The sequence below is a fragment of the Microcaecilia unicolor genome, chromosome 3, assembly GCF_901765095.1.
Source record: "Microcaecilia unicolor chromosome 3, aMicUni1.1, whole genome shotgun sequence".
Lineage (NCBI taxonomy): Eukaryota > Metazoa > Chordata > Amphibia > Gymnophiona > Siphonopidae > Microcaecilia > Microcaecilia unicolor.
In genome coordinates, this window is record NC_044033.1 from 259,551,772 (window position 1) to 259,578,136 (window position 26,365).

Sequence of the window (26,365 nt, forward strand, 5' to 3'; positions counted from 1 at the left end):
GGAGGAGCTGGCTCGCTACGGCGGGGAGGCTTAGCCTCCCCAAGCCTTCGATACCGGGCGCCTATGGGGATGGGCCAGGGTCCACCTGCCTGAAGTGCACCGCACCCACTAAAATCTGCTCCAGGGACCTGCATACTGCTGTGATGGAGCTGGGTATGACATTTGAGGCTGGCATAGAGGCTGTAAAAAATATTTTAAATTTTTTTTGAGGGTGGGAGGGGGTTGGTGACCACTGGGGAAGTAAGGGGAGGTCATCCCCCATTCCCTCTGGTGGTCATCTGGTCAGTTCGGGCACCTTTTCGAGGCTTGGTCGTGAAAAAATTGGACCAAGTAAAGTCAGCCAAATGCTCGTCAGAGATGCCCTTCTTTTTTCCATTATCGGCCGAGGACGTCCATCTCTTAACCAGGCCCCCATCCTGCCTTCGGTACACTGCGGACACGGCCCCTTGAACTTTGGTCGTCCCCGAGACAGAAAGCAGTTGAGGACGCCCAAAATCGACTTTCGATTATGCCAATTTGGGCGACCCTGAGAGAAGGACGCCCATCTCCCGATGTGTGACAGAAGATGGGCGTCCTTCTCTTTCGATTATGCCGCTAAAGGTAAGGGAGCTATGTACTTGGGAGCAATTTCTGAAGTGCACTCAGTGCCCCCTAGAGTGCCTGGTTGGTGTCCTGGCATGTCAGGGGGACCAGTGCACTATGAATGCTGGCTCCTCCCATGACCAAAGGGCTTGCATTTGGTCGTTTCTGAGATGGGCGTCCTTGGTTTCCATTATCGCCGAAAATCAGAAATGACCAAGTCTAGGGATCTTTAAGGATGACCTAAATTTCAAGATTTGGGCGTCCCCGACCATATTATCGAAACGAAAGATGGACGTCCATCTTGTTTCGATAATACGGGTTTCCCTGCCCCTCCATCGGGACGTTTTGTGAGGACGTCCTCAACAGAACTTGGGCATCCCTTTCGATTATGCCCCTCTATGGTGCTCATTTTCAAATCACATAAACTTATCGAAACAAAAGATGGACGTCCATCTTGTTTCGATAATACGGGTTTCCCCGCCCCTCCATCGGGACGTTTTGTGAGGACGTCCTCAACAGAACTTGGGCGTCCCTTTCGATTATGCCCCTCTATGGTGCTCATTTTTCAAATCACATAAACTTACAAAGTTACATAGAGGGGTATAATCGAACGGCGCCGACCAAATAGATGGCCAGCCATCTATTTGGTCGGCGCTGCAAAGAGCAGTCCCAAACCATATTATCGAAAAGATGGCCGGCCATCTTTCGTTTCGATAATACAGTTGGGGCCGGCCAAATGTCAGAGATAGCCGGGTTTGAGATGGCCGGCATCGGTGTTCGCCGATAATGGAAACTAATGCCAGCGATCTCAAATCCGGCCAAATCCAAGGCATTTGGTCATGGGAGGAGCCAGCATTTGTAGTGCACTGGTCCCCCTGACATGCCAGGACACCAACCAGGCACCCTAGGGGGCACTGCAGTGGACCTCTTTAATAGCTCCCAGGTGCATAGCTCCCTTACCTTGGGTGCTGAGCCCCTCAAATTCCCCCCAAAACCCAGTCCCCACAACTGTACACCACTACCATAGCCCTTAGGGATGAAGGGGGCACCTATATGTGGGTACAGTGGGTTTGAGGGGTTTTTGAAGGGCTTAACATTTACCACCACAAGTGTAACAGGTAGGGATGGGCCTGGGTCCACCTGCCTGAAGTGCACTGCACCCACTAAATACTGCTCCAGGGACCTGTATACTTCTGTCAGGGAGCTGGGTATGACATTTGAGGCTGGCATAGAGGCTGGCAAAAAATATATATATATTTTTTTGAGGGGGTGGGAGGGGGTTGGTGACCACTGGGGGAGTACGGGGAGGTCATCCCCAATTTCCTCCGGTGGTCATTTGGTCAGTTGGGACACCTTTTTAAAGCTTGGTCCTGAAAAAAACCAGACCAAGTGAAGCCAGCAAAATGCTCGTCAGGGCCAGCTTTCTTTATTCCATTATCGGGCGAAGCCGGCCATCTTGTGAGCACGCCCCCATCCCGCCCTGTCCCGCCTTCGCTACCCTACCGACACGCCCCCTTGAAGTTTGGCCAGCTCTGCGACGGAAAGCAGTTGGCGCTGGCCAAAATCGGCTTTCGATTATACCGATTTGGCCGGGTTCAGGAGATCGCCGGCCATCTCCCGATTTGTGTCGGAAGATGGCTGGCGATCTCCTTTGAAAATAAGCTGGATAGTAACCTATGTAATTTTGGGGCGCATTTTCAAAAGAGAAATATGTCCAAAAAGTGGCATAAATCTGCGTTTTGATGTTTTTCTCACAAAAACATCCAAATTGGTATTGTTGAAACCAATTTTTAGACATTTTTCTATGAAGTCCATCAGAAGTGCATTCAAACTACAAGGGGGTGTGTTGGGTGGGATTTGGGTGTTCCTAACATTTGGACGTTTTTCTGCTGTAATGGAACAAAACAAAAACATCCAGGGCTATAGTTGGATGTTTTGGTCTAGACCTGTTTTATTAATGAATAAGCCATTAAAAAGTGCCCTAAATGACCAGATGACCACTGGGGGGAATCAGGGATGACCTCCCCTTACTCCCACAATGGTAACTAACCCCCTTCCACCCCCCAAAAATGTGATTAAAAGCATTACTTACCAGCCTCTATGCCAGCCTCAGATGTTATACTGAGGTCCATTAGAGCAGCATGCAGGTCCCTGGAGTAGTCTAGTGATGGGTGCTTTGCACTGCAGACAGGTGGACCCAGGCCCATAGCTCCCTCTACCTGTTAAACTTGTAGTGGAAACTGTGAGCCCTCCAAAACTCACCAGAAACCCACTGTACTGACCTAGAGGGAAACAGATTCTGTAACACAATTGTTTGCTGATTTACAGCCAGGCATATCCAGCCTTGCAATTTGGGGGGGGCGAGGTGGACTAGGAGGGCTACACATTCCTCTCCCCCCCCCCCCTTGCGGGCATGCTAGGCATAACTTTGCTGGCAGGGATGTGGAGCCCCATCAGGCAAATAAATGGACTACCGCCACTCCGCACTGCTTATTTCTGGCTTTGAGCAGCAAGCCAGGAATTCTCACGCATACTTGCAGGTTAGCAGGGCTGGTTTAAACGTTGGGCAGACTGATTGCTTAGGGCAGCAGCTTCTGGGAGCTGATAAAGAGCGGCCTCAATCAAAGCAAAACAATAGGCCCTGACAGTTTCACTAAGTCAAAAAACCATCAGTGCATACTTTTACCTACTCAGAAGGTGGGCAATTTTCAGACTTCTCATTCACTCAAGTAAATGGGTTTTAGAAATTGCCTTCATTATAAGGGTAATTTTAGACGGCATTTTCTATGTGTAAAGCCTGTCTTGCAGGCGGAAAATGGTGCTTATGAAATTACATGACTAATTATATAATTCCAATATCTACGTATAGCAAGTGAAACTCCCTCTAATACCACTTTCAATGTGAATGCCTTCACATTGGAAGTGGTATATGAGAGTGCTGAGCATCTGAAGGCTTTTCTTCCTCCCAACTTAAAAAACGTAGTAAAAAACGTATTTGAAAGAGTTTCACTTGCTATACGTAGATATTGGAATTGTATTCTTTAGCAAGTACTAGGTAGAGATTGAATGACTAATTATATACAAGTACATGTGCCAACGAGATGGCACATATTTATTTGCATGCTGCATATAAGCAGACCTAGGGTTGTAGTTTAGGAAAGCAGGGACAGAGTTCCAGTATACAAGTATATTTTGTAAAATACATGTGTACATGTATAGAGTACAAAGGATAGCAAAAAAGACAATAAAAGTATCACACAACAGCAAGAAACAACAACAAACCAAGAGGTCCTTTTACTAGGGTGTGCTAAAAGATTTAGTGTGCGCTAATAATTAGCAAGCGCTAAATGATAAGATGCCCATAGAAGTATACTGGGTGTTTTATCATTTAGCACACGCTAATCAGTGCACACTAAATCCATTAGCTCACCTTACTAAAAGGACCACCAAGAGTGATAAAAGAAAGGCAAATAAATTACATTAAAACTTCATGAAATTACACATAAAAGTCCATCAAATTCCTAAGGAAATGTAAAAGTACATTTCCCCTAATATTCAAAACCATTTAATCATCCAGGAAAGACACCTGGCCAGTTAAATGGTACTGGCGATATTCAGTGGGAGATAGCTAGCTGTCTCCCACTGAATATTGCCAATTAGCGGATAGCTGGTTATATTACCTGATATAACTGGATATCTGCCGATTTTCAGTGCGAGTTTGGAAACCACAATTGGCCACTAAAATATCAGGGATATCGTGCGGTTTAAACATATTCAAAGCCCAACATGAACATGTTTTACTCTGACTGCATCAGGGATCCAAAGTAGTCTTTTAGAGCTAAAATCACTAAAAACAGGACACTTATCCATCTATCTCAGAAAGCTCAAGAAGTCATCAAACTTATTATAAAACTAGTAAAAAAGGCCCGTTTCTGTTTGAAAGGAAACGGGCGCTAGCAAGGTTTTCCTCTGCTTGTGTATGTTTGAGAGAGTGTATGTGAGAGTGACTGTGTGAGAGAGGCTTCTGTTCCTGCTGCTGTGCATTCCCCGTGTTGTGCTGATTCGCTGCTCCCTGTATTCTGGCTCCGCCCCTCTCCCTTCTACTGGCCAATCTGGTGTGGGTTGTGTGACATCACTATTATCTACTCCAACATGATCCACGGTTCCAGGCAGCCTCAGAATGTTGGAGGTGAGAATTATTATATAGGATTGCATTGCAAACAGCTCACATTGCTGAGATATGAATTTACTGAAACATATAAAGGTTTTGCATGTTTGTTAGAGTTTCCCTATGTGTTTAGATAACTGTGATATTTGGGTTTGATTGTCTTTAGGCATAAAATAGGCACTTTTATGGACTTTTCACATAGCTGCCCTGGCATAAAATTATACTCCACCCCCAACACTCACATGTACTTTATACTTTTATTGAAGCAGATGCAAAATGCACACTAGAAAGTTCATGTGGAAATTTTAATATACAATCCCCGCACATACTTTGTTTTCTCCACCTGTTCTTGCCCCCCCCTTTTTAATGTGGGGTAACACTAAGCAAGCTGTTCAGAGGAAACGCATGTAAAAATGTGTTTATCAGCATACAGAGGGTAATTCTTTAAAGGGCACGTAAAGAGCATCTGTATAGATCTTATTCTATAAACAAAAATAAGCCACCTATTTTCCTTTATAGAATACTAGCATAACATATGCGTGCATATCGTTAGGTGCAAGAACTTATGCCAGCCGTAAAGCTGGTGTAATTGCTTATGCCTACATTTGGGAGGTACACTCCCCTGCAGATTTTTCACTTTTGAAGATATATAGGTACTTACGGAATATATCTGTATAACTATTAATTACATGCGCAAGTGTGGCATGTGCATGTGTTGATGTGTTGCCTAGTTTTAGTGCTTCCTTATAGAATTACCCTAACAATGTGTTAATTATTGGCCCCAGAGTAACTAGTGTGGCCCTTTCCACAACCTGTTTGCATAAATCTTTGCTGTACAGATTTGTCTATAACTTGAGGTACCTTAAATATCTTTTTGCAGCATGAGAATAAATAGCATTTATTCCTGTCAGGAATACCGCAAAAGCAAACCTCTTGAAAATTGCTTGAATATCAGCCTTAAGCATTTTTTTTCCTTTCAGACTCCTGTGGTAGTGAAAGATGACACCTCGTTCGACCTTATATCAGCAAACAGACATTTATTTTCTTGTGAGGTATGTAAAAAAATGTGTCTTGGATCAGGAAGAATAATTTGAATGCACTGTTCATAAATGCTCATTGCAAAAAAATGAGAAAGGGCATTTTTCATAACCTAGATAATTGCCTGACTAAAATCTGGCCAAAAATACATGCAGGTTTCCATAGTGCATACAGGACTAGATTCTATATATGGCACCTGAAAAATCAGTGCCAAAAGAATTCAAGCCTAGGCATGGTTTATAGACTACAACTAGGCGGGTTTATAGAATATGCCTAGTGGCCATGCCTGCATCTAACTGTAGGCGCATTCATTTACGCTAAGTAAAACTTGGTGTAAATTCCAGTGCCTAAGTTAGGCGCAGAGCAGGTGTATTCTATAACCCTGTGTGTAAATTTTTGGAACGCCCACAAACCGCCCACTCCAGGCCCATGGCCATGCCCTCTTTTTGGCAACATGCATTAGAATTTATGTGCACCGGCATAGTTAAAAAGTGAGGTGAAGGATGCTATCAGAAAATGGAAGAGGGATCCGACTGAAAATAGTAAGAAACAGCATAAGGAATGGCAAGTCAACTGCAAAGTGCTGATAAGGAGGCAAAGAGGGACTTTGAAAAAAAAAGCAAAAACATATAGTAATTTTTTTTAGGTATATTAAAAGCAAGAAGCTGGCAAAAGAATCAGTTTGAGAGCTAGATGACCAGGGGTAAAAGAGACACTCAAGGAAGACAAAGCCATAACGGAAAGATTAAATGAATTCTTTGCTTTGGTCTTCACCGAAGATTTGAGCGATACCAGTGCCAGAAATGGTATTCAAAGCTGTTAAGTCAAAGAAACTGAATGAAATCTCTATAAACCTGGAAGATGTACTGGTGCAATTTGACAACTTGAAGAGTAGCAAATTGCCTGGACTGGATGGTATTCATCCCAGAGTACTGATAGAATTGAAAATCAACTTGCAGAACTATTGTTAGTAATATGTAATTTATCTTTAAAATCAAGCATGGCACCGGAAAATTAGAGGGTGATCAATGTAACACCGATTTAAAAAAAAAAAGGTTCCAGATGTGATCCGGGAAATTATAAACCGGTGAGCCTGACTTTGGTGCCGGGCAAAATGGTACAGACTATTATAAAGAACAAAATTATAGAGCATATTCAAAAGCATGAATTAAAATGAGACAAAGCCAACATGGATTTAGTGAAGGGAAATCTTGCCTCACCAATCTATTACATTTCTTTGAAGGGGTGAACAAACATGGATAAAGATGAGCAGGTCGATACTGTGTATCTGGATTTTCAAAAGGCATTTGACATAGTATCTCATGAAAGACTTCAGAGGAAATTGGAGTCATAAGATAGGAGGTAGTGTTTTATTGTGGATTAAAAACTGGTTAAAAGACAGAAAACAGAGAGTAGGGTTAAATGGTCAGTATTCTCAATGGAGAAGGGTAGATAGTGGAGTTCCCCAGGGGTCTGTGCTGGGACCGCAGCTTTTTAACATATTTATAAATGATCTAGAATGGGTGTTTTTGTCCATTAGCTGTGTAGCAACATGCTAACGATATTTGCTGTTCTGATGTCGTTTGTGAAATTATTGTTGCTGTAATGGTGCTTATTTTCAATAAAAGTAAAAAAAAAATGATCTAGAAATGGGAGTAACTAGTGAGGTAATTACATTGGCTGATGACACAAAGTTATTCAAAGTTGTTAAATCACAAGAGGATTGTGAAAAATTAATTTGGTTAAAATTTTTTTCTCAATGTCTAAGAAAACCCCCAGTGGCTTCATGAGTTGCATGCAGTGTAATTGGTGATTTTTATGACGGGCCTACACAGTTAGTACATTGGGTGCTTAGGACCTCACCACCAGTTTGGTTTTTGTATACGCAGTTGAGGACACAGTGCATCAGGTTCCAGCAGGAGAAACTTTTTGGCTCCTTGAAGTCTGGTCCATTGAAATTGGCACCGGAAGCATCAGCCTTGATGGCTCCCAGACTGCATCAGCCACTGGGAGTGCACCGGCATCGACGAGGTCTCCACCTTTCTAAACATCAGGCAGTGATAACAGGCCCCGGGACCGGTCAGCATTGGACCCGACATTGAGGACGAGTACGGGTTCAATATTTTCCTTGTCAGCATCGAGGGACTGTAATGCCAAACATCTAGGGAAGCATATGAAGCATCAGGATTGGTCCTCTTCAAAGTGTGGTGCTGGTGGGGGAGGGCAAGATGGCGTCTTAGCAGGAAATGTCAGTGATCGCTCCTCTCTCCCACCCAAACTTTGAGAGTTTATATCATTTTTTGCCTTAAACTTGATGCCTAAATGAAGGGGGAAACAGAGAACTTACCCTGTGGCTCCTGTTAAAATTTTGGTGGGGCCGATTGATTGCTTTGCGGTTCCAAGCATGACACTGAAGCGGGAGGTGAAGTGCTCCATCCGCATGAGGGAGACATCTCATTCAGCCCGAAAGAGGATTTCCCAATCCTGGGAGCAGGGGTAGACCAAAGCAGTCAATTGCCGAGAATAGCAGCATAAGGAAGTGGTGCTAGAGATTCCGCTCGAATGTCTGGAGCAGATGTGAGGGAGGTGTCTGGGAGAAGTATTGAGACTACTCAATCTTTGTTGCCTGAAAAACCATTTGTGATTACACTGGAATCGATATGGGAAACCCTGGTGAGACTGAAGACTTCTTTTTTTAACAAAAATCTCAACCTTAGTGATTCATACCCAATTACTACCTGGTAAAGTAGCAAATTTGGAGTCAAAGGTGCAGACATTTGGTTCATCTATTGTCTGATAATGTGAAACTTCAGGTGGGACGATATGCATTGATTAAGGAGAATTTAGCATTGCAAAGGAAAATAGAAAATTTAAAAATCAGCAAAGAATGAAGACATTGCATTTTACTAATTTTTCTAAGTTACTTGCTGTTGCCTTTTAATTACCTTTAAAAGATATATTACTGAAATATTGAAAATACTAGAACAATCATACCCCCCTCTATCTAAAATATATTACTTGTTCTCCGAGGACAAGCAGGCTGCTTGTTCTCACTGATGGGTGACGTCCACGGCAGCCCCTCCAATCGGAAACTTCACTAGCAAAGTCCTTTGCTAGCCCTCGCGCGCCCGCGCGCACCGCGCATGCGCGGCCGTCTTCCCGCCCGAAACCGGCTCGAGCCGGCCAGTCTTCTTTTGTCCGCACTCGGTACGGTCGTGTTTTCGCCGTGTCGAGCCCCGGAAAGTCGACCTCGCGCGTCCAATTTGTTTTGAACGTGTTTTTTTCCTTCGGGAAAGCTTTGTCACTAGTCGGGAAGTGCTCCGGAAACCCCCCGCCGGGTTTCGTGTAAATCCTCCCCGTACTTCCAGCTTTTTTGCCCCGGTAAGTTTTCTTTCGTCGTCGGGGTAGGCCTCTTTTCGGCCTCGGTCGAGATTTTTTCTCCCTCTAAATTTGGTGCTTCAAATTTCGCCATTTCGGCTTTTGATTTCGCCGGCGTGATTTTTCCGCCCATGACATCGAAGCCTTCCAGCGGCTTCAAGAAGTGCACCCAGTGCGCCCGGGTTATCTCGCTCACTGATCGACACTCGTCGTGTCTTCAGTGTCTGGGGGCCGAGCACCGCCCTCAGAACTGCAGTCTGTGTTCCCTGCTTCAAAGGCGGACTCAGGTAGCGAGACTAGCCCAGTGGAACGTGTTGTTCTCGGGCTCTTCGTCGGCATCGGCACCGGGATCTTCGAGTGCATCGACGTCGTCAGCGTCCAGACCATCTTCCTCGGCCGCCCCTGCATCGAGTGCATCGAGGCATCGGGCCTCTGCATCGGCGCCGAGACATCGGATAGCTGCATCGACGTCGGTGGTACCAGGACCTCGTCTGCTGATGTCGTCGGACGGTGGTGCATCGGGTGGAGTGCAGGTGAGGGCTGTCCATTCCCCTGCTGGTGGCGGTGAGCCCTCGGGTGGGTCTCCGCCTACCCTGAGGGCTCCTGCGGTACAGCCCCCCCGAGATCGACCTTCTTCAGTCTCGGCCCCGAGGAAGCGACGGATGGATTCGACGTCCTCCTCGTCGGTGCCGGGGAGCTCCGGTGACATGCTTCGGAAGAAATCGAAGAAGCATCGACACCGGTCTCCTCCCCGTGTCGGCACCGAGAGCTCTGGGTCGCCGAGGGATTCGGCACCCAGCAGGCATCGGCACCGAGAGGACCGCTCACCCTCTGTTCAGGAGGTGTCGATGCGCTCCGCTCTGGACAGCCCGGAACAGCCTCCACGCCCGGAACAGGTACTGACGTCGACGCCTGCATCGACCTCTCAGCCTTTCTCTGCAGCCGCTCTAAACGAGAGCCTCCGGGCCGTTCTCCCAGAGATTCTGGGAGAGCTGTTGCGCCCTACCCCTCCGGTACCGGCGGTGCTTGCGCCACCGGTACCGTCGAGCGTGGCGCCGGCTGGCCCATCGCCCAGGTTGAGGTCCCCGACGTCGGTACCGCGTGCGGTACCGACCGCGGCCACCTCCCAGGAAGGCTCCCCGACTACGTCGGCGGAGGGAGCTTCGCCGATGCGGGCGAGGGAGTCTACCTCTCGACGCCCCCATCGTGGACGGGGTTCCACGGAGTCGAGCAGGGCGAGGTTGCAGACACAGGTCCGTGAACTTGTGTCTGACACCGAGGGTGAGGCCTCGTGGGAGGAAGAGGAAGATCCCAGATATTTCTCTGACGAGGAGTCTGAGGGTCTTCCGTCTGATCCCACTCCCTCTCCTGAGAGACAGCTTTCTCCTCCCGAGAGTCTGTCTTTTGCCTCCTTTGTCCGGGAGATGTCTACGGCCATCCCCTTCCCGGTGGTTGTGGAGGACGAGCCCAGGGCTGAAATGTTTGAGCTCCTGGACTATCCTTCTCCACCTAAGGAAGCGTCCACTGTTCCCTTGCACCATGTCCTGAAGAAGACATTGCTTGCGAACTGGACCAAGCCATTAACTAATCCCCACATTCCCAAGAAGATCGAGTCCCAGTACCGGATCCATGGGGACCCAGAGCTGATGCGCACTCAGTTGCCTCATGACTCTGGAGTTGTGGATTTGGCCCTAAAGAAGGCTAAGAGTTCTAGGGAACATGCTTCGGCGCCCCCGGGCAAGGACGCTAGAACCTTAGACTCCTTTGGGAGGAAGGCCTACCATTCCTCTATGCTCGTGTCCAAGATCCAGTCTTACCAGCTCTACACGAGCATACACATGCGGAATAATGTGCGGCAGTTGGCGGGCTTGGTTGATGCTCTTCCCCCTGAGCAAGCCAAGCCTTTTCAGGAGGTGGTCAGGCAGCTGAAGGCGTGCAGAAAATTCCTGGCCAGAGGAGTTTATGACACTTTTGATGTTGCGTCCAGGGCCGCTGCTCAAGGTGTGGTGATGCGCAGGCTCTCATGGCTGCGTGCCGCCGACCTGGAGAATAGAATCCAGCAGCGGATTACGGACTTGCCTTGCCGTGCGGATAACATTTTTGGCGAAAAAGTCGAGCAGGTGGTAGAGTCTCTGCACCAGCGGGACACCGCATTCGACAAGTTCGCCCGCCGGCAGCCTTCAGCTTCTACCTCTACAGGTAGACGATTTTTCGGGGGAAGGAAGACTGTTCCCTATACTTCTGGCAAGCGTAGGTACAATCCTCCTTCCCGACAGCCTGCGGCCCAGGCTAAGCCCCAGCGCGCTCGCTCTCGTCAGCAGCGTGCGAATCAGCAAGGCCCCGCGGCTCCCCAGCAAAAGCAAGGGGCGAGCTTTTGACTGGCTCCAGCAGAGCATAGCCGACATCCAAGTGTCAGTGCCGGGCGACCTGCCTGTCGGAGGGAGGTTGAAAGCTTTTCACCAAAGGTGGCCTCTCATAACCTCCGATCAGTGGGTTCTCCAAATAGTCCGGCAAGGATACACCCTCAATTTGGCCTCTCAACCTCCAAATTGTCCACCGGGAGCTCAATCCTACAGCTTCCAGCACAAGCAGGTACTTGCAGAGGAACTCTCCGCCCTTCTCAGCGCCAATGCGGTCGAGCCCGTGCCATCCGGGCAAGAAGGGCTGGGGTTCTATTCCAGGTACTTCCTTGTGGAAAAGAAAACAGGGGGGATGCGTCCCATCCTAGACCTAAGGGCCCTGAACAAATATCTCGTAAAAGAAAAGTTCAGGATGCTTTCCCTGGGCACCCTTCTCCCCATGATTCAGCAAAACGATTGGCTATGCTCTCTGGACTTGAAGGATGCCTACACACACATCCCGATACTGCCAGCTCACAGACAGTATCTGCGATTTCAGCTGGGCGCACGCCACTTCCAGTACTGTGTGCTACCCTTTGGGCTCGCCTCTGCGCCCAGGGTGTTCACAAAGTGCCTAGCTGTGGTAGCAGCGGCGCTTCGCAGGCTGGGAGTGCACGTGTTCCCATATCTCGACGATTGGCTGGTGAAGAACACTTCCGAGGCAGGAGCCCTGCAGTCCATGCAGATGACTATTCGCCTCCTGGAGCTACTGGGGTTTGTGATAAATTACCCAAAGTCCCATCTTCTCCCAGTGCAGAAACTCGAATTCATCGGAGCCCTGCTGGATTCTCGGACGGCTCGCGCCTATCTCCCAGAGGCGAGGGCCAACAACTTGTTGTCCCTCGTCTCGCGGGTGCGAGCGTCCCAGCAGATCACAGCTCGGCAGATGTTGAGATTGCTGGGCCACATGGCTTCCACAGTTCATGTGACTCCCATGGCCCGCCTTCACATGAGATCTGCTCAATGGACCCTAGCCTCCCAGTGGTATCAGGCCGCCGGGGGTCTAGAGGACGTGATCCACCTGTCCACGAGTTTTCTCGAATCCCTGTATTGGTGGACGATTTGCTCCAATTTGACTCTGGGACGTCCCTTCCAAATTCCTCAGCCTCAAAAAGTGCTGACCACGGATGCGTCTCTCCTGGGATGGGGAGCTCATGTCGATGGGCTTCACACCCAAGGAAGGTGGTCCCTCCAAGAAAGCGATCTACAGATCAATCTTCTGGAGTTGCGAGCGATCTGGAACGCTCTGAAGGCTTTCAGAGATCGGCTGTCCCATCAAATTATCCAAATTCAGACAGACAATCAGGTTGCCATGTACTATGTCAACAAGCAGGGGGGCACCGGATCTCGCCCCCTGTGTCAGGAAGCCGTCAGCATGTGGCTCTGGGCTCGCCGTCAAGGCATGGTGCTCCAAGCCACATATCTGGCAGGCGTAAACAACAGTCTGGCCGACAGGTTGAGCAGGATTATGCAACCTCACGAGTGGTCGCTCAATTCCCGTGTGGTGCGACAGATCTTCCAGGCGTGGGGCACCCCCCTGGTGGATCTCTTCGCATCTCAAGTGAACCACAAGGTCCCTCAGTTCTGTTCCAGGCTTCAGGCCCACGGCAGACTGGCGTCGGATGCCTTCCTCCTGGATTGGGGGGAAGGTCTGCTGTATGCTTATCCTCCCATTCCTCTGGTGGGGAAGACTTTGTTGAAACTCAAGCAAGACCGAGGCACCATGATTCTGATTGCTCCCTTTTGGCCGCGTCAGATCTGGTTCCCTCTTCTTCTGGAGTTATCCTCCGAAGAACCGTGGAGATTGGAGTGTTTTCCGACCCTCATCACGCAGGACGAAGGGGCTCTTCTGCATCCCAACCTCCAGTCCCTGGCTCTCACGGCCTGGATGTTGAGGGCGTAGACTTTGCCTCTTTGGGTCTGCCAGAGGGTGTCTCCCGCATCTTGCTTGCTTCCAGGAAAGACTCCACTAAGAGAAGTTACTTCTTTCATTGGAGGAGGTTTGCCGTCTGGTGTGACAGCAAGGCCCTAGATCCTCGCTCTTGTCCTACACAGACCCTGCTTGAATACCTTCTCCACTTGTCTGAGTCTGGTCTGAAGACCAACTCCGTAAGGGTTCACCTTAGTGCAATCAGTGCATACCATTACCAAGTGGAAGGTAAGCCGATCTCAGGACAGCCTTTAGTTGTTCGCTTCATGAGAGGTTTGCTTTTGTCAAAGCCCCCTGTCAAGCCTCCTACAGTGTCATGGGATCTCAATGTCGTTCTCACCCAGCTGATGAAACCTCCTTTCGAGCCACTGAATTCCTGCCATCCGAAGTACTTGACCTGGAAGGTCATTTTCTTGGTGGCAGTTACCTCGGCTCGTAGAGTCAGTGAGCTTCAGGCCCTGGTAGCCCAGGCCCCTTACACCAAATTTCATCACAACAGAGTAGTCCTCCGCACTCACCCTAAGTTTCTGCCAAAGGTTGTGTCGGAGTTCCATCTGAACCAGTCAATTGTCTTGCCAACATTCTTTCCCCGTCCTCATTCCTGCCCTGCTGAACGTCAGCTGCACACATTGGACTGCAAGAGAGCATTGGCCTTCTATCTGGAGCGGACACAGCCCCACAGACAGTCCGCCCAATTGTTTGTTTCTTTTGATCCCAACAAGAGGGGAGTGGCTGTAGGGAAACGCACCATATCCAATTGGCTAGCAGATTGCATTTCCTTCACTTACGCCCAGGCTGGGCTGGCTCTTGAGGGTCATGTCACGGCTCATAATGTTAGAGCCATGGCAGCGTCGGTAGCCCACTTGAAGTCAGCCACCATGGAGGAAATTTGCAAAGCTGCGACGTGGTCATCTGTCCACACATTCACATCTCATTACTGCCTGCAGCAGGATACCCGACGTGACAGTCGGTTCGGGCAGTCAGTTCTTCAGAACCTGTTTGGGCTTTAGGATCCAACTCCACCCCCCGAGGGCCCTGTTTGTTCTGTTCCAGGCTACACTCTCAGTTAGTTGGTAAATTTTTTAGGTCAATCTCAGTTATGTCCTCGCCGTTGCGAGGCCCAATTGACCAATGTTGTTGTTTTGAGTGAGCCTGGGGGCTAGGGATACCCCATCAGTGAGAACAAGCAGCCTGCTTGTCCTCGGAGAAAGCGAATGCTACATACCTGTAGAAGGTATTCTCCGAGGACAGCAGGCTGATTGTTCTCACAAACCCGCCCGCCTCCCCTTTGGAGTTGTGTCTTCCCTTGAAGTGTATTGTCTTGCTACATACTGGACTGGCCGGCTCGAGCCGGTTTCGGGCGGGAAGACGGCCGCGCATGCGCGGTGCGCGCGGGCGCGCGAGGGCTAGCAAAGGACTTTGCTAGTGAAGTTTCCGATTGGAGGGGCTGCCGTGGACGTCACCCATCAGTGAGAACAATCAGCCTGCTGTCCTCGGAGAATACCTTCTACAGGTATGTAGCATTCGCTTTGCCTTATATAAATAAAACTTTGGATCAGATGATAACAGAGGGGTCTGAGGTTCCTTTTGATACTCTGAACCTAAAACCATTGGGACCCAGGCTACTACTTTGATTGTAGATTTTGTGCTGCAACCAAATCATGATTGGATTCTGAAGATGTTTTTTCATCATGGACAAGATTTATTCTTAAGTTATAAGGTTAGAGTTTATCCTGATGTCTCCAGACAAACCCTGTAAAGACGTCAATCTTTTTTTTAAATTGCGCCCACGTGTTTTGCAATTAGGAGCTATATTTTGGCTTAAATTTTCCTGTACATGTGTGATTAAGATTCAGTCAGTAAAATATGTTTTTTGAACCGGCCCATTTAGTGACTTTTTTGGACCCTAAGCTGACCTCTACCCTCCCTCCTTTTACTTCAGTACCTATTACATCTGTTCCATAATGTATTAATTGCTTGGTTTGGGCTTTCTGCTTTTTAGTTTCTGTCAACAATGTTTCTTTGAATTGTGCCTTGCTCTTCTCCAGTTGTGGACTTTAGATACAATTCTGTTGTTACAGGTTGTCTTAGTTTTCAGTCTGATATATAAAGAAGAGATATGGATTTGTATTAGTTACGTTTTTTATTTCCTGTATAAGATTTTCTATCTCTATTTCCACGAGATATTGTATCTTTTTGTTCAAGAGTGTTCTTGTAAAATATGTAAATTCTTATAAATAAAATGGAAAAAAAAAGTGTGGTGCTGGGAACGCCGAGGCATCAGAGTTGCCAATACCCAAGAAGCGCTGGCACTGAGAGAACCACTCCCTCTCTTTAGTGGAAGTGCCAGTGTGCTAGTCTCCAGGCAGTTAGGTTACTACTTCCAACTCATCACAGACACTTCTCCAGGCTGTCTGTGAACCGGCTCCCCAGCTTTGCCGATGTCTGTCCTTGACAAATGGTACCGGGCTATTCTCTGGGAAGAGATTGTGCAGATGTTCCAGCTGCACTCCGCTCAGGCATCGAGGGCACTTGCACCAGCTGTGCCTCAGCCTTATCTTCCTGGGGCCCAGATTCTGCCTGTGGACTGGTCTTCAATGCCAGCACCTCAGCAGACATCGACGTTGACCCATGCAGTACCGCCTTCGACATCGGGAGAGAAAGCTTCTCCATAGTCTGAGGGTAGGGCTGTACCATGGTGCCCTTTGGGGCATGGGCAGGATCCCACTGAGCTGGGGCAGGCACAGACTCATTCAGTCCATCCAGAGTACTTTGAGGAGTCTGATCTGGACTGTTCATGGGATTCAGACGAGAATTCACATTACTTCTCAGAGGAGGAGTCCTATTGTATCCCATCTTTTCCTTCCCTGCCACAAGAAAGGTGTAAATCCCCACTTCAGGTTCTCTGTTTCACCGGTTTTGTAAAGGAGATGGCATCTGTTATCCCATTTAAGTTGGAAACTGAGGAGGAGCCTAGGGCTGAGATGCTATCAGTCTTGGATTATGAATCTCCTCCCAAGGAAGGGGTCACAGTTCCATTAAGAATGTACTGATGAAGAACTGGGAATCTCCCCTCTAGTGCAGGTCATACCAAAGAAAGTGGATATGCAATATCTTATCTAAAAGGCTCCTAGATTTGAAAGGGCAAATTGCCTCACCACTCTTTGGTAGTTGAATTCACCCTCAGATGAACCAAGAGTTCCAGAACTCAAGCCGTGGCTTCCCCAAATAGAGATGCCAAGACTTTGAACTCATTTTGGAGAAAGCTTTATCAGACCTTAATGCTCATTGTCTGCATCCAGACCTACCAGCTCTACGGAGTTGAGGAGTGGCCTAGTGGTTAGGGTGGTGGACTTTGGTCCTGAGGAACTGAGTTCGATTCCCAGCCCAGGCAGCTCCTTGTGACTCTGGGCAATTCACTTAACCCTCCATTGCCCACCGCATTGAGCCTGCCATGAGTGGGAAAGCACGGGGTACAAATGTAACAAAAAATAAAAATACATGAGCCTTTACTTGAAATCTTTGACATGCAGTTTTTTTTTTACATTTGTACCCCACGCTATCCCACTCATGGCAGGCTCAATGCGGCTTACATTGGGCAATGGAGGGTTAAGTGACTTGCCCAGAGTCACAAGGAGGTGCCTGGGCTGGGAATCGAACTCAGTTCCTCAGTTCCCCAGGACCAAAGTCCACCACCCTAACCACTAGGCCACTCCTCCACTATGCTTAGTCTCATGGACTCTTTCCCACAGAGCTTTACCAGGTGGCCATGAAGCAGCTGGAGTGCAGGATGTATCTAGCTAGGGGCACCTATGATACATTTGATATGGCATCCAGGCTCTCTGCCATGGATGTAGGGATGCATAGGCTGTCATGGCTATGTCTCTCTGACCTAGAACCACCAGTTCAAAAGAGATTGGCGGATGTACCTTGCCAAGGTGATATCGTTTTTGGGGAGAAGGTGGAGGAGATCACTGACACCATTCAGTCCCTTTCTCAGCAGGCTCCAGTTGCATTTTCCTCTACTAGGAGGTTCTTGAGTGGACCTAGGTGGAGACCCTACTACTCTCAAAGGTGTAGGTTTCTTCCATCTTTCCACTCTGTCCAGTATGCCCAACTCCAGTGGTCCCATCCATGCCAGCCATGGACCCAAAAGTCCCCAGCCGGCTCCCCAGTCACAAGGAGTGAGCTTTGACTACCTTCAGGTGAGCATAGCTGGTCCATGTAACCGTCCAAGATAGTCTACGAGTGGGGGGGGGGGGGAAGCTGAATTTTTTTCATCAGAGGTGGCACCTTGTAATCTCTGACTGGTGGGTTCTTCAAATAATCCACCTTGATTATGCATGACATTGGTGTCAGGAACCACCAAATTGCCCACCGAGAATATCATTCATCAGCTCTCAGCACCATCAGGTTCTTGTACAGGAAATCTCCGCCCTTCTGCAGGCCAATGTGATCAACACCATGCCACCAGGGGAAGAAGGGAAAAGATTCTCTTCCAGGTACTTCCTTGTGCCCAAAAAGATGGGGGGACTTTGTCCCACCTTAGATCTAAGGGCCCTGAACAATTTTCTAGTCAAAGAAAAGTTCAGGATGATTTTCTTGGGCACCCTTCTCCCCATGATTCAGAAAAAAGATTATCTATGTTCTCTGGAATTGAAGGATTTCTATACCCACATTTTGATGCTTCCTAGTCACAGGAAATAGCTCAGATTTCGGGTAGGGAAACATCACTACCAGTAGCACATTCTACCTTTTGTCCTTGGGTTAGCTCCCAGGGTCTTTACCAAATTTCTAGCAGTACTTGGTACACAGACTGGGAGTTTATGTGTTTCCCTACCTGGACAATTGGCAGGTCAAGAGCATGTCACAGGAGGAGGGGCACTGGAGTTCATGCAGAAAGCTATTTGGGTGCTAGAGCCTCTAGGGTTCGTTATAAACTACCCCAAGACCCACCTGCACCCGGTACAACAATTGGAATTACATGGGAGCCCTGCGCGATACAGTGTAAGCATGGACCTTCCTGCCCCTAGCAAGAGCAGGTATCTTCATTGTGCTTGCCTCGCAGGTCTGCAGCAGCAAGCAAGTCACAGCTCAACAGATGTTGAGATTACTAGGCCACATGGCCGCATGTCACTTCCATGGCTCACCTCTATTTGAGAGGGGCCCAATGGACTCTAGTTTTCTAATGGTCTCAGGCCACAGGAAACCTTGTGGATGTCATCCAGTTCCCTCCCCCCCCCCCCCCGAGCTAGTTCAAACCCTACTCTGGTGGACAATTAGACTGAATTTGACCGTGGGACTACCATTCCAAATTTTACCTCTTGAGAAGGTGTTGAGAAAGGATGCATCCAACCTCGGATGGGCTTCACACTCAAGGGACATGGTCTGCTCAGGAGACAGATCTCCACATCAATCTCTTGGAGCTAAGATATGGAACTCTCTGAAGGCTTTCAGAGATTGGTTACAGAACAAAATTGTTCTAATTCAAACAGACAACCGGGTTGTGGTGTACTATGTGAACGGGGGGGGGGGGGGGGGGGGGTCGGGGGGAGGGAATGGGATCTTATCCCTTGTGTCAGGAAGTGATGGGGATGTAGCAGTGAGCTGCTCTTCATGGGATGGTCCTATGAGCCACATACCCAGCTGGCAAGGAAACAGCTTGGCCGGCAGACTGAGCATGGTAATGTAACCTCACAAGTGGTCTCTCAACAAATTCAAGAAATTGTTATTGTGTTAATTGCTGTATGGTATTATTATAATTTGTAATTTTCCAGGAATTGCCTGGTTTTATTAATTCTGTAATATGCATAGAACTTTGTGGTTATTGTGGACTGTAAGAATAAATTGTATTGTATCAACATGCTTGCAAGATCTTCTGAGAGTGGAGCACCCCCTTAGTGGATCTTTTTGCCATGAATCTTAACAACAAAGTTTCTCAGTTCTGTTCCAGGTTCTGGATCACATGGCATAGCCACTAGTATAAGATGCTTTTCTCCTGCATTTGGGGGGGGGGTCTTCTGTATGAGTATCCTCCCATATCTCTCGCAGAGAAGACTTTGCTGAAACTTAAGCAAGATTGGGGAACCATGATCCTGATCGCCCCGTACTGGCCACGGCAGATCTGGTTGCCACTTCTTCTGAAGTTGTTCTCCAAAGAACCGTGGAGACTGGAGTGTTTTCTACTACTACTACTCAGCATTTCTAAAGTGCTACCAGACTTACACAGCGCTGTACAGTCAAACATGAAGAGATAGACAGTCCCTGCTCAAAAGAGCTTACAATCTAAAGGACATAACAACAGAGACAATCAAATTAGGACAGAATAGTACATCTGATTACACAATAGTTCATAGGGACAGACTAATAGATCTAAACAGCTAAAGACAATTAAGGTATGCAAATGCATAATACAGACTCTTATGCAGAATGAAGGGTCTCTTCTGCACCCATGCCTCCAGACCCTGGCCTTCATGGCCCGGATGCTGAGGGCATAGAATTTCAGTCCTTGAATCTGTCTGAGGGTGTCTCCAGAATCTTGTTTGCTTCCAGGAAAGATTCCACTTAAAGATTTTATTCTTTTTAATGGAGGAGGTGTGCCATCTGGTGTGAGGCAAGGCCCTAGATCCTCTTACTTGCTCTACATAAAAACTGCTTGAATATCTCCTGCACCTCTATGAGTCTGGTTTGAAAACCAACTCTGTAAAAGTACCTTGGTGCAATCAGTGCTTATCAGCTCAGCATAGGAGATAAGCCCATCTCTGTGCAGCCTTTAGTTGTTCAATTGATGAGAAGTTTGCTGTTGATGAAGCCACTGGTCAAACCTCCTACTGTGTCATGGGATCTCAGTGTCATTCTCACTCAGCTGATGAAAGCTCCTTTTGAGCCACTTGTCTCCCGTCATCTGGAGTATCTGACCTGTAAAGTTGTTTTTTTGGTGGCAGTCACTTCAACTTACACAGTCAGTGAGCGTCAGGCCCTAGTAGCTGATCTACCTTACACAAAATTTTATCACAACAGAGTAGTTCTTCGCATGCACCCTAAGTTTCTTCCGAAGGTGGTGTCGGAGTTCCATCTTAACCAGTCAGTCGTTCTGTCAGCATTTCCCCCCAAAATTTATGGACATCTTAGTGAAAGTGCACCGCATACTAGCCTCAGCCTTCTATCTGGAGTGGACTAAAGCCCATAGACGTTCACCCAGCTTTTTTTTTGACCCAAACAGGATGCCTTGCACTGGCCCTGCCTGGATAAAGAGTGGCGTTAAGAACCTACCTGAAGTTTTAGCCAACGTGGTCTCAGTCTTTCTCATGAACTAATCTATAGCTGTGCCTAGTTTCTTCCCTAACCTACATACTTACAAAGAGAAGAAGACCCTACACAATTTGAACTGAAAATAACAGTTGACTTACTACATTAAGAGGTCTCACATCACAAGACCACCCAGCTATTTATCTCCGGCAACCCAAACGTTTAGCTGTTTCTCTTCGTTTTTTACAGGGAAGAACTTTTAGAGTCTTCTGCTCCTTCTCTAATTTTTCTACGCAATCTCTCTTGAGGTGTCCCACAAGTTTTTTGACCCCCCCCCCTTATTCAACATCTTTTTATGTCCCCCTCACCGAGCTAGTACAAGTGTTTGGATTTAACGTGTTTTATCATGAGGATGACATACTCTTAGGAAACTGTATGCATCCTGTGCACATTGGCAGTTCAAATCTTAGTAAGAACAATCTATATAAATAAATCCCACCTCGAACATTCTGAAGCTCACTGCAAGGCAGTGAAGCATTGAACTCCTGTAGTCTTCAACTCCTGTAGTCTTCTTAGGCTAGGCTATCAGGACCATTCACCCTAACTCATAAACCTGCCCTCAGCCACGCCCCAAGCCATGCCCCATCTGGACATAAAACGGTACCTCAACGTTCTGAAGACAACCTGCTGAAGTCATCCCTAAACAGTTCATTAGTTCATGGTGGTGAAGCCTTCCAAATCACCGTCTCTATGCCCCGCCCTCGCGTCAAACGTCATGACGTCGAGGGCGGCACACAGAGAGTGAAGGGACTGCAACCCCTTCCAACAAACAACAAACCAGGCAGGGGGAGGAGTAGGTAAACACGCGCAGCGTGTTTCCCTACTCCTCCCCCTGACTAGGAATCGCTACACACCCTCCATTGCCCCAGGTAAAAATAAGTAACCCAACCTTCAGTCTCTGGCTCTAACAGCCTGGATGTTGAGGGCGTAGATTTTGCTTCATTGGGTCTGTCTGAGGGAGTCTCCCGTGTCTTGCTTGCCTCTAGGAAGGATTCCACTAAGAAGAGTTACTTTTTTAAGTGGAGAAGGTTTGTCGTTTGGTGTGAGAGCCAGGCCCTAGAACCTCGTTCTTGTCCTGCGCAGACCCTGCTTGAATACCTTCTACACTTATCAGAGTCGGGTCTCAAGACCAACTCAGTAAGGAATCACCTTAGTGCAATTAGTGCTTACCGTCATCGTGTAGAGGTAAAAGGCATCTCTGGAGAGCCTTTAGTCGTTCGATTCATGAGAGGTTTGCTTTTGTCAAAGCCCCCTGTCAAGCCTCCTGCAGTGTCATGGGATCTCAACGTCGTCCTCACCCAGCTGATGAAACCTCCTTTTGAGCCACTGAATTCCTGCCATCTGAAGTACTTGACCTGGAAGGTCATTTTCTTGGTGGCAGTTACTTCCGCTCATAGAGTCAGTGAGCTTCAAGCCCTGGTAGCTCATGCTCCTTATACTAAATTTCATCATAACAGAGTAGTTCTCAGCACTCACCCTAAGTTCCTGCCAAAGGTGGTGTCAGAATTCCATCTTAACCAGTCAGTTGTCTTGCCACCAATCTTTCCCCGTCCTCATACCCGCCCTTCTGAACGTCAGTTGCACACATTGGACTGCAAGAGAGCATTGGCCTTCTACCTGGAGCGGACACAGCCCCATAGACAGTCCGCCCAATTGTTTGTTTCTTTCGACCCCAATAGGAAGGGGGTCGCTGTCGGGAAACGCACCATTTCCAATTGGCTAGCAGATTGCATTTCCTTCGCTTACGCCCAGGCTGGGCTGACTCTTGAGGGTCATGTCACGGCTCATAGTGTTAGAGCCATGGCAGCGTCAGTGGCCCACTTGAAGTCAGCCACTATTGAGGAGATTTGCAAGGCTGCGACGTGGTCATCTGTCCACACATTCACATCACATTACTGCCTCCAGCAGGATACCCGACGCGACAGTCAGTTCGGGCAGTCGGTGCTGCAGAATCTGTTTGGGGTTTGAATCCAACTCCACCCTCCTGGACCCGGTTTTATTCTGTTCAGGCTGCACTCTCACTTAGTTGTTCTTCGTAGGTCAATTTCTGTTATGTCCTCGCCGTTGCGAGGCCCAATTGACCCTGTTTGTTGTTTTGAGTGAGCCTGGGGGCTAGGGATACCCCAGTCGTGAGAACAAGCAGCCTGCTTGTCCTCGGAGAAAGCGAATGATACATACCTGTAGCAGGTGTTCTCCGAGGACAGCAGGCTGATTGTTCTCACCTACCCTCCCTCCTCCCCTTTGGAGTTGCGTTTTTTCCTCATTTCTTTGCTTGTCATTTAACTGAGCGGGAGCGGTCGCGCACAGGCGGGAAGACGGCCGCGCATGCGCGATGGGCGTACCCCGCGTGCGGGACCTCCCGCAAGATTTTTCTTCCAGTTTTGAGGGGTTGCCGTGGACGTCAACCCAGTCGTGAGAACAATCAGCCTGCTGTCCTCGGAGAACACCTGCTACAGGCATGTATCATTCGCTGTACTGTCTATGCTGCAAGATCTTGACGTCCTTCCAGTTTACTTTTGATAGAAATACGTTATGTGTTTAAAGTTAGATTTCCTAATCTTGGACCCTCTTGTTGTGGACAAATAAATTAGGATTTTTTCTTGTACAAATATTTGTAATTATATTTCAAATTTCTACATGTCGATGTATCATCATTGTTATGTAAATGTTGTAAACTTATACATTAAAAAAAAAAAAGAAAAACTGGGAATTTCCCCTCTTAGTGCAGGTTGCACCTAAGAAGGTGGAAATGCAGTATCGTATTCAGAAGGTTTAAGAGGGCACAACTTCCACACTATTCTTTGGTGGTCAGATCCACTCTCAAATGAGCTACTAGCCTCGGTGTCCTCAGGTAGAGAGGCCAGGGCAGTAGACTTGTTTAGGAGGACACTAGGCTCATTATGGAAGAAGTCTTTTCAGGCCTTGATGCTCATTGCCTGCATCCAGTCCTACCACCTCTACATGAGCCTTTATTGCAGTCTTTGGTCCGCAGAGGACTAACTCTTGTGGATACTCTCCCACAGGAGCAGGCTGAAGAGCTTCACCAGCTAGAGTGGAGGAAATATCTGGCAAGGGGCAAATATGACTATTTTGGTATAGCATCCAAACTAGAGAGTTGCACGGGGACAGAAATCCAACTCGTCCCCACCCATCCCCACTGGAATCCAAACCGTCCCCATTCGTCCCCGTGGGGAATCTAACCCATCCCCGCCCATCCCCGCAAAAATTTAACCTGTCCTCACCCACAAGAATTTAGTGGTACATTAAAAAAAAATTCCTGTCAACTCTCTCAGTCTCTGGGTTTGAGCCCAGCATTGCAGGCAAGGAAGAAACGGAAGTTGGAACACTCTGATGCGCACATATAAGACTTCTCTGATTCACTGGCACTGTGTGCTAAGAGATCACCACATGCATGCGCCAGTAGGTCAGGTGACATCTGATGCTCATGCTTATGTCAGAGCTGAGGTCTGCGCATCAGCCCGGAAGCAGAGAGGATTAATAGTAATAGTAAATGACAGCAGATAAAAAACGGATTGGTCCATCCAGTCTGCCCAATAGTCACAATCATTATCAATTCATGATTAAATCAACAATGAATGTGATATTATATACTTGATTATGGTCTTTCTGTGGTGTTTCTGGGACACAGACCATAGAAGTCCGCCTGGCCCTATCCTTATGTCCCAACTGCTGGAGTTGCCCTCAAAGCCCACTCCAGCCTATTCATCTTCTCATTTGCGGGACACAGACCGTAAAAGTCTGTCCAAAACTGTCCTCATGTTCCAGCCACTAAAGTTGCTGTCTAAACCCTTTCCAGCCCATCCAAAACCAGATTGCCATATATATGAGACACAGACCGTACAGGTCTCCCGGTATCGGCCCTGGTTCATCACAGCCAGAGTCACCATGTAAGTGTCACGTGACACATCCACACACATGCAGCCATTTAAGTTTAGGTTTTTTAAAACTTCCATTTTCTAAATAGAGATCCTCTGTGTTCATCCCATGCCTTTTTGAATTTCGTCACCATTTGTATCGCTACCACCTCCTTAATGGAGGCTTTCCACATCTGTGCTGTTAAAGCAAGGAGGAGGAGGAGAAGACAGCACTCAAAGAACTTGGTACTCGGTAGGTGAGAGGCTGGCGCAAGTGCAGCATACACTTCCACGGGAACCCCACAGGAACTACTTCCGTCCCCACGGGAACCCCACAGGAACCCCACAGGAACTGCTTCCGTCCCCACGGGATCCCCGCAGAACTGCTTCCGTCCCTGCGGGAATCCCGCGCGTTCCGCGGGATTCCCGCAAACCCCGTTCCCATGCAAGTCTGTAATCCAAACTCTCCGCTATGGGTGTGGGGATGCGCAGACTCTCATTGCTGTGTGTCTGTGGCCCAGGAACCGGCATTTCAGGAGAGGTTGGCAGATGTTCCGTGCCAGGGTGACAGCTTGTTTGGAGATAAGGTGGAAGAAGTTGCCGACCTCAAAAAGAAACATATGGACACCATACAAATGCTGTTTTGGCACACTCCAGCTGCATCCTCTTCCTCATGGAGATTTTTGAGTGGGCCTAGACAATGAATTTATCACTGTCAAAGGTGTAGTAGGTTCCTGCCACCTTCCTGCTCAGCCCAACAGCCCCAGGCCCAGTGTTCTTGGCCTCACCAACCCTGTCTTCCGAATGCCCAGCCAGTGCCCCAGTGTTCACAATGAGCTCCTTTTATTAACTACTACTACTACTACTACTTAACATTTCTAAAGCGCTACTAGGGTTACGCAGCGCTGTACAATTTAACATGGAAGGACAGTCCCTGCTTGAAGAGCTTACAATCTAAAAGACAAATGTACAGTTAATCTGATAGGTCAGACAGATTGGGGCAACCTATATGTTCGAAAGGTTAGGTTCCGAATGCAGCATTGAAGAGGTGAGCTTTAAGCAAGGATTTGAAGATGGGTAGGGAGGTGGCTTGGCGTAAGGATTCAGGAAGACTGTTCCAGGCATAGGGTGAGGCAAGGCAAAATGAGCGGAGCCTGGAGTTGGCAATGGTGGAGAAGGGTACTGAGAGGAGGGATTTGTCATGTGAGCGGAGGTTACGGGCAGGAACGTAGGGGGAGATGAGAGTAGAGAGGTAGTGAGGAGCAGCAGAGTGAGTGCATTTGTAAGTAAGGAGGAGAAGCTTGAATTGGATGCGGTATCTGATCGGAAGCCAGTGAAGCGACTTGAGGAGAGGGGTGATATGAGTATATCGGTTCTGGCGGAATATGAGACGTGCGGCAGAGTTCTGAATGGATTGAAGGGGGGATAGATGGCTGAGTGGGAGGCCAGTGAGGAGCAAGTTGCAGTAGTCGAGACAAAAGGTAATGAGAGCGTGGACGAGAGTTCGGGTGGTGTGCTCAGAGAGGAAAGGTCGAATTTTGTTGATGTTGAAAAGGAAGAAGCGACAGGTTTTGGCAGTCTGCTGGATATGCGCAGAGAAGGAGAGGGAGGAGTCGAAGATGACCCCGAAGTTGCGGGCAGATGAGACGGGGAGGATGAGGGTGCCATCAACTGAGATAGAGAGTGG

At 48.1% G+C, this 26,365-nt stretch overlaps 1 protein-coding gene across 1 annotated transcript in view; it reads left to right on the forward strand.

Moving 5' to 3' along the window:
• Positions 1–26,365, forward strand: part of ADGB (androglobin) — a 738,031-nt gene that overhangs the window by 105,926 nt on the left and 605,740 nt on the right. Inside the window, exon 4 of the mRNA XM_030198035.1 lies at positions 5,731–5,802. Coding sequence (XP_030053895.1) covers positions 5,731–5,802 — 72 coding nt within the window. The remainder of the gene's footprint in view (positions 1–5,730; positions 5,803–26,365) is intronic.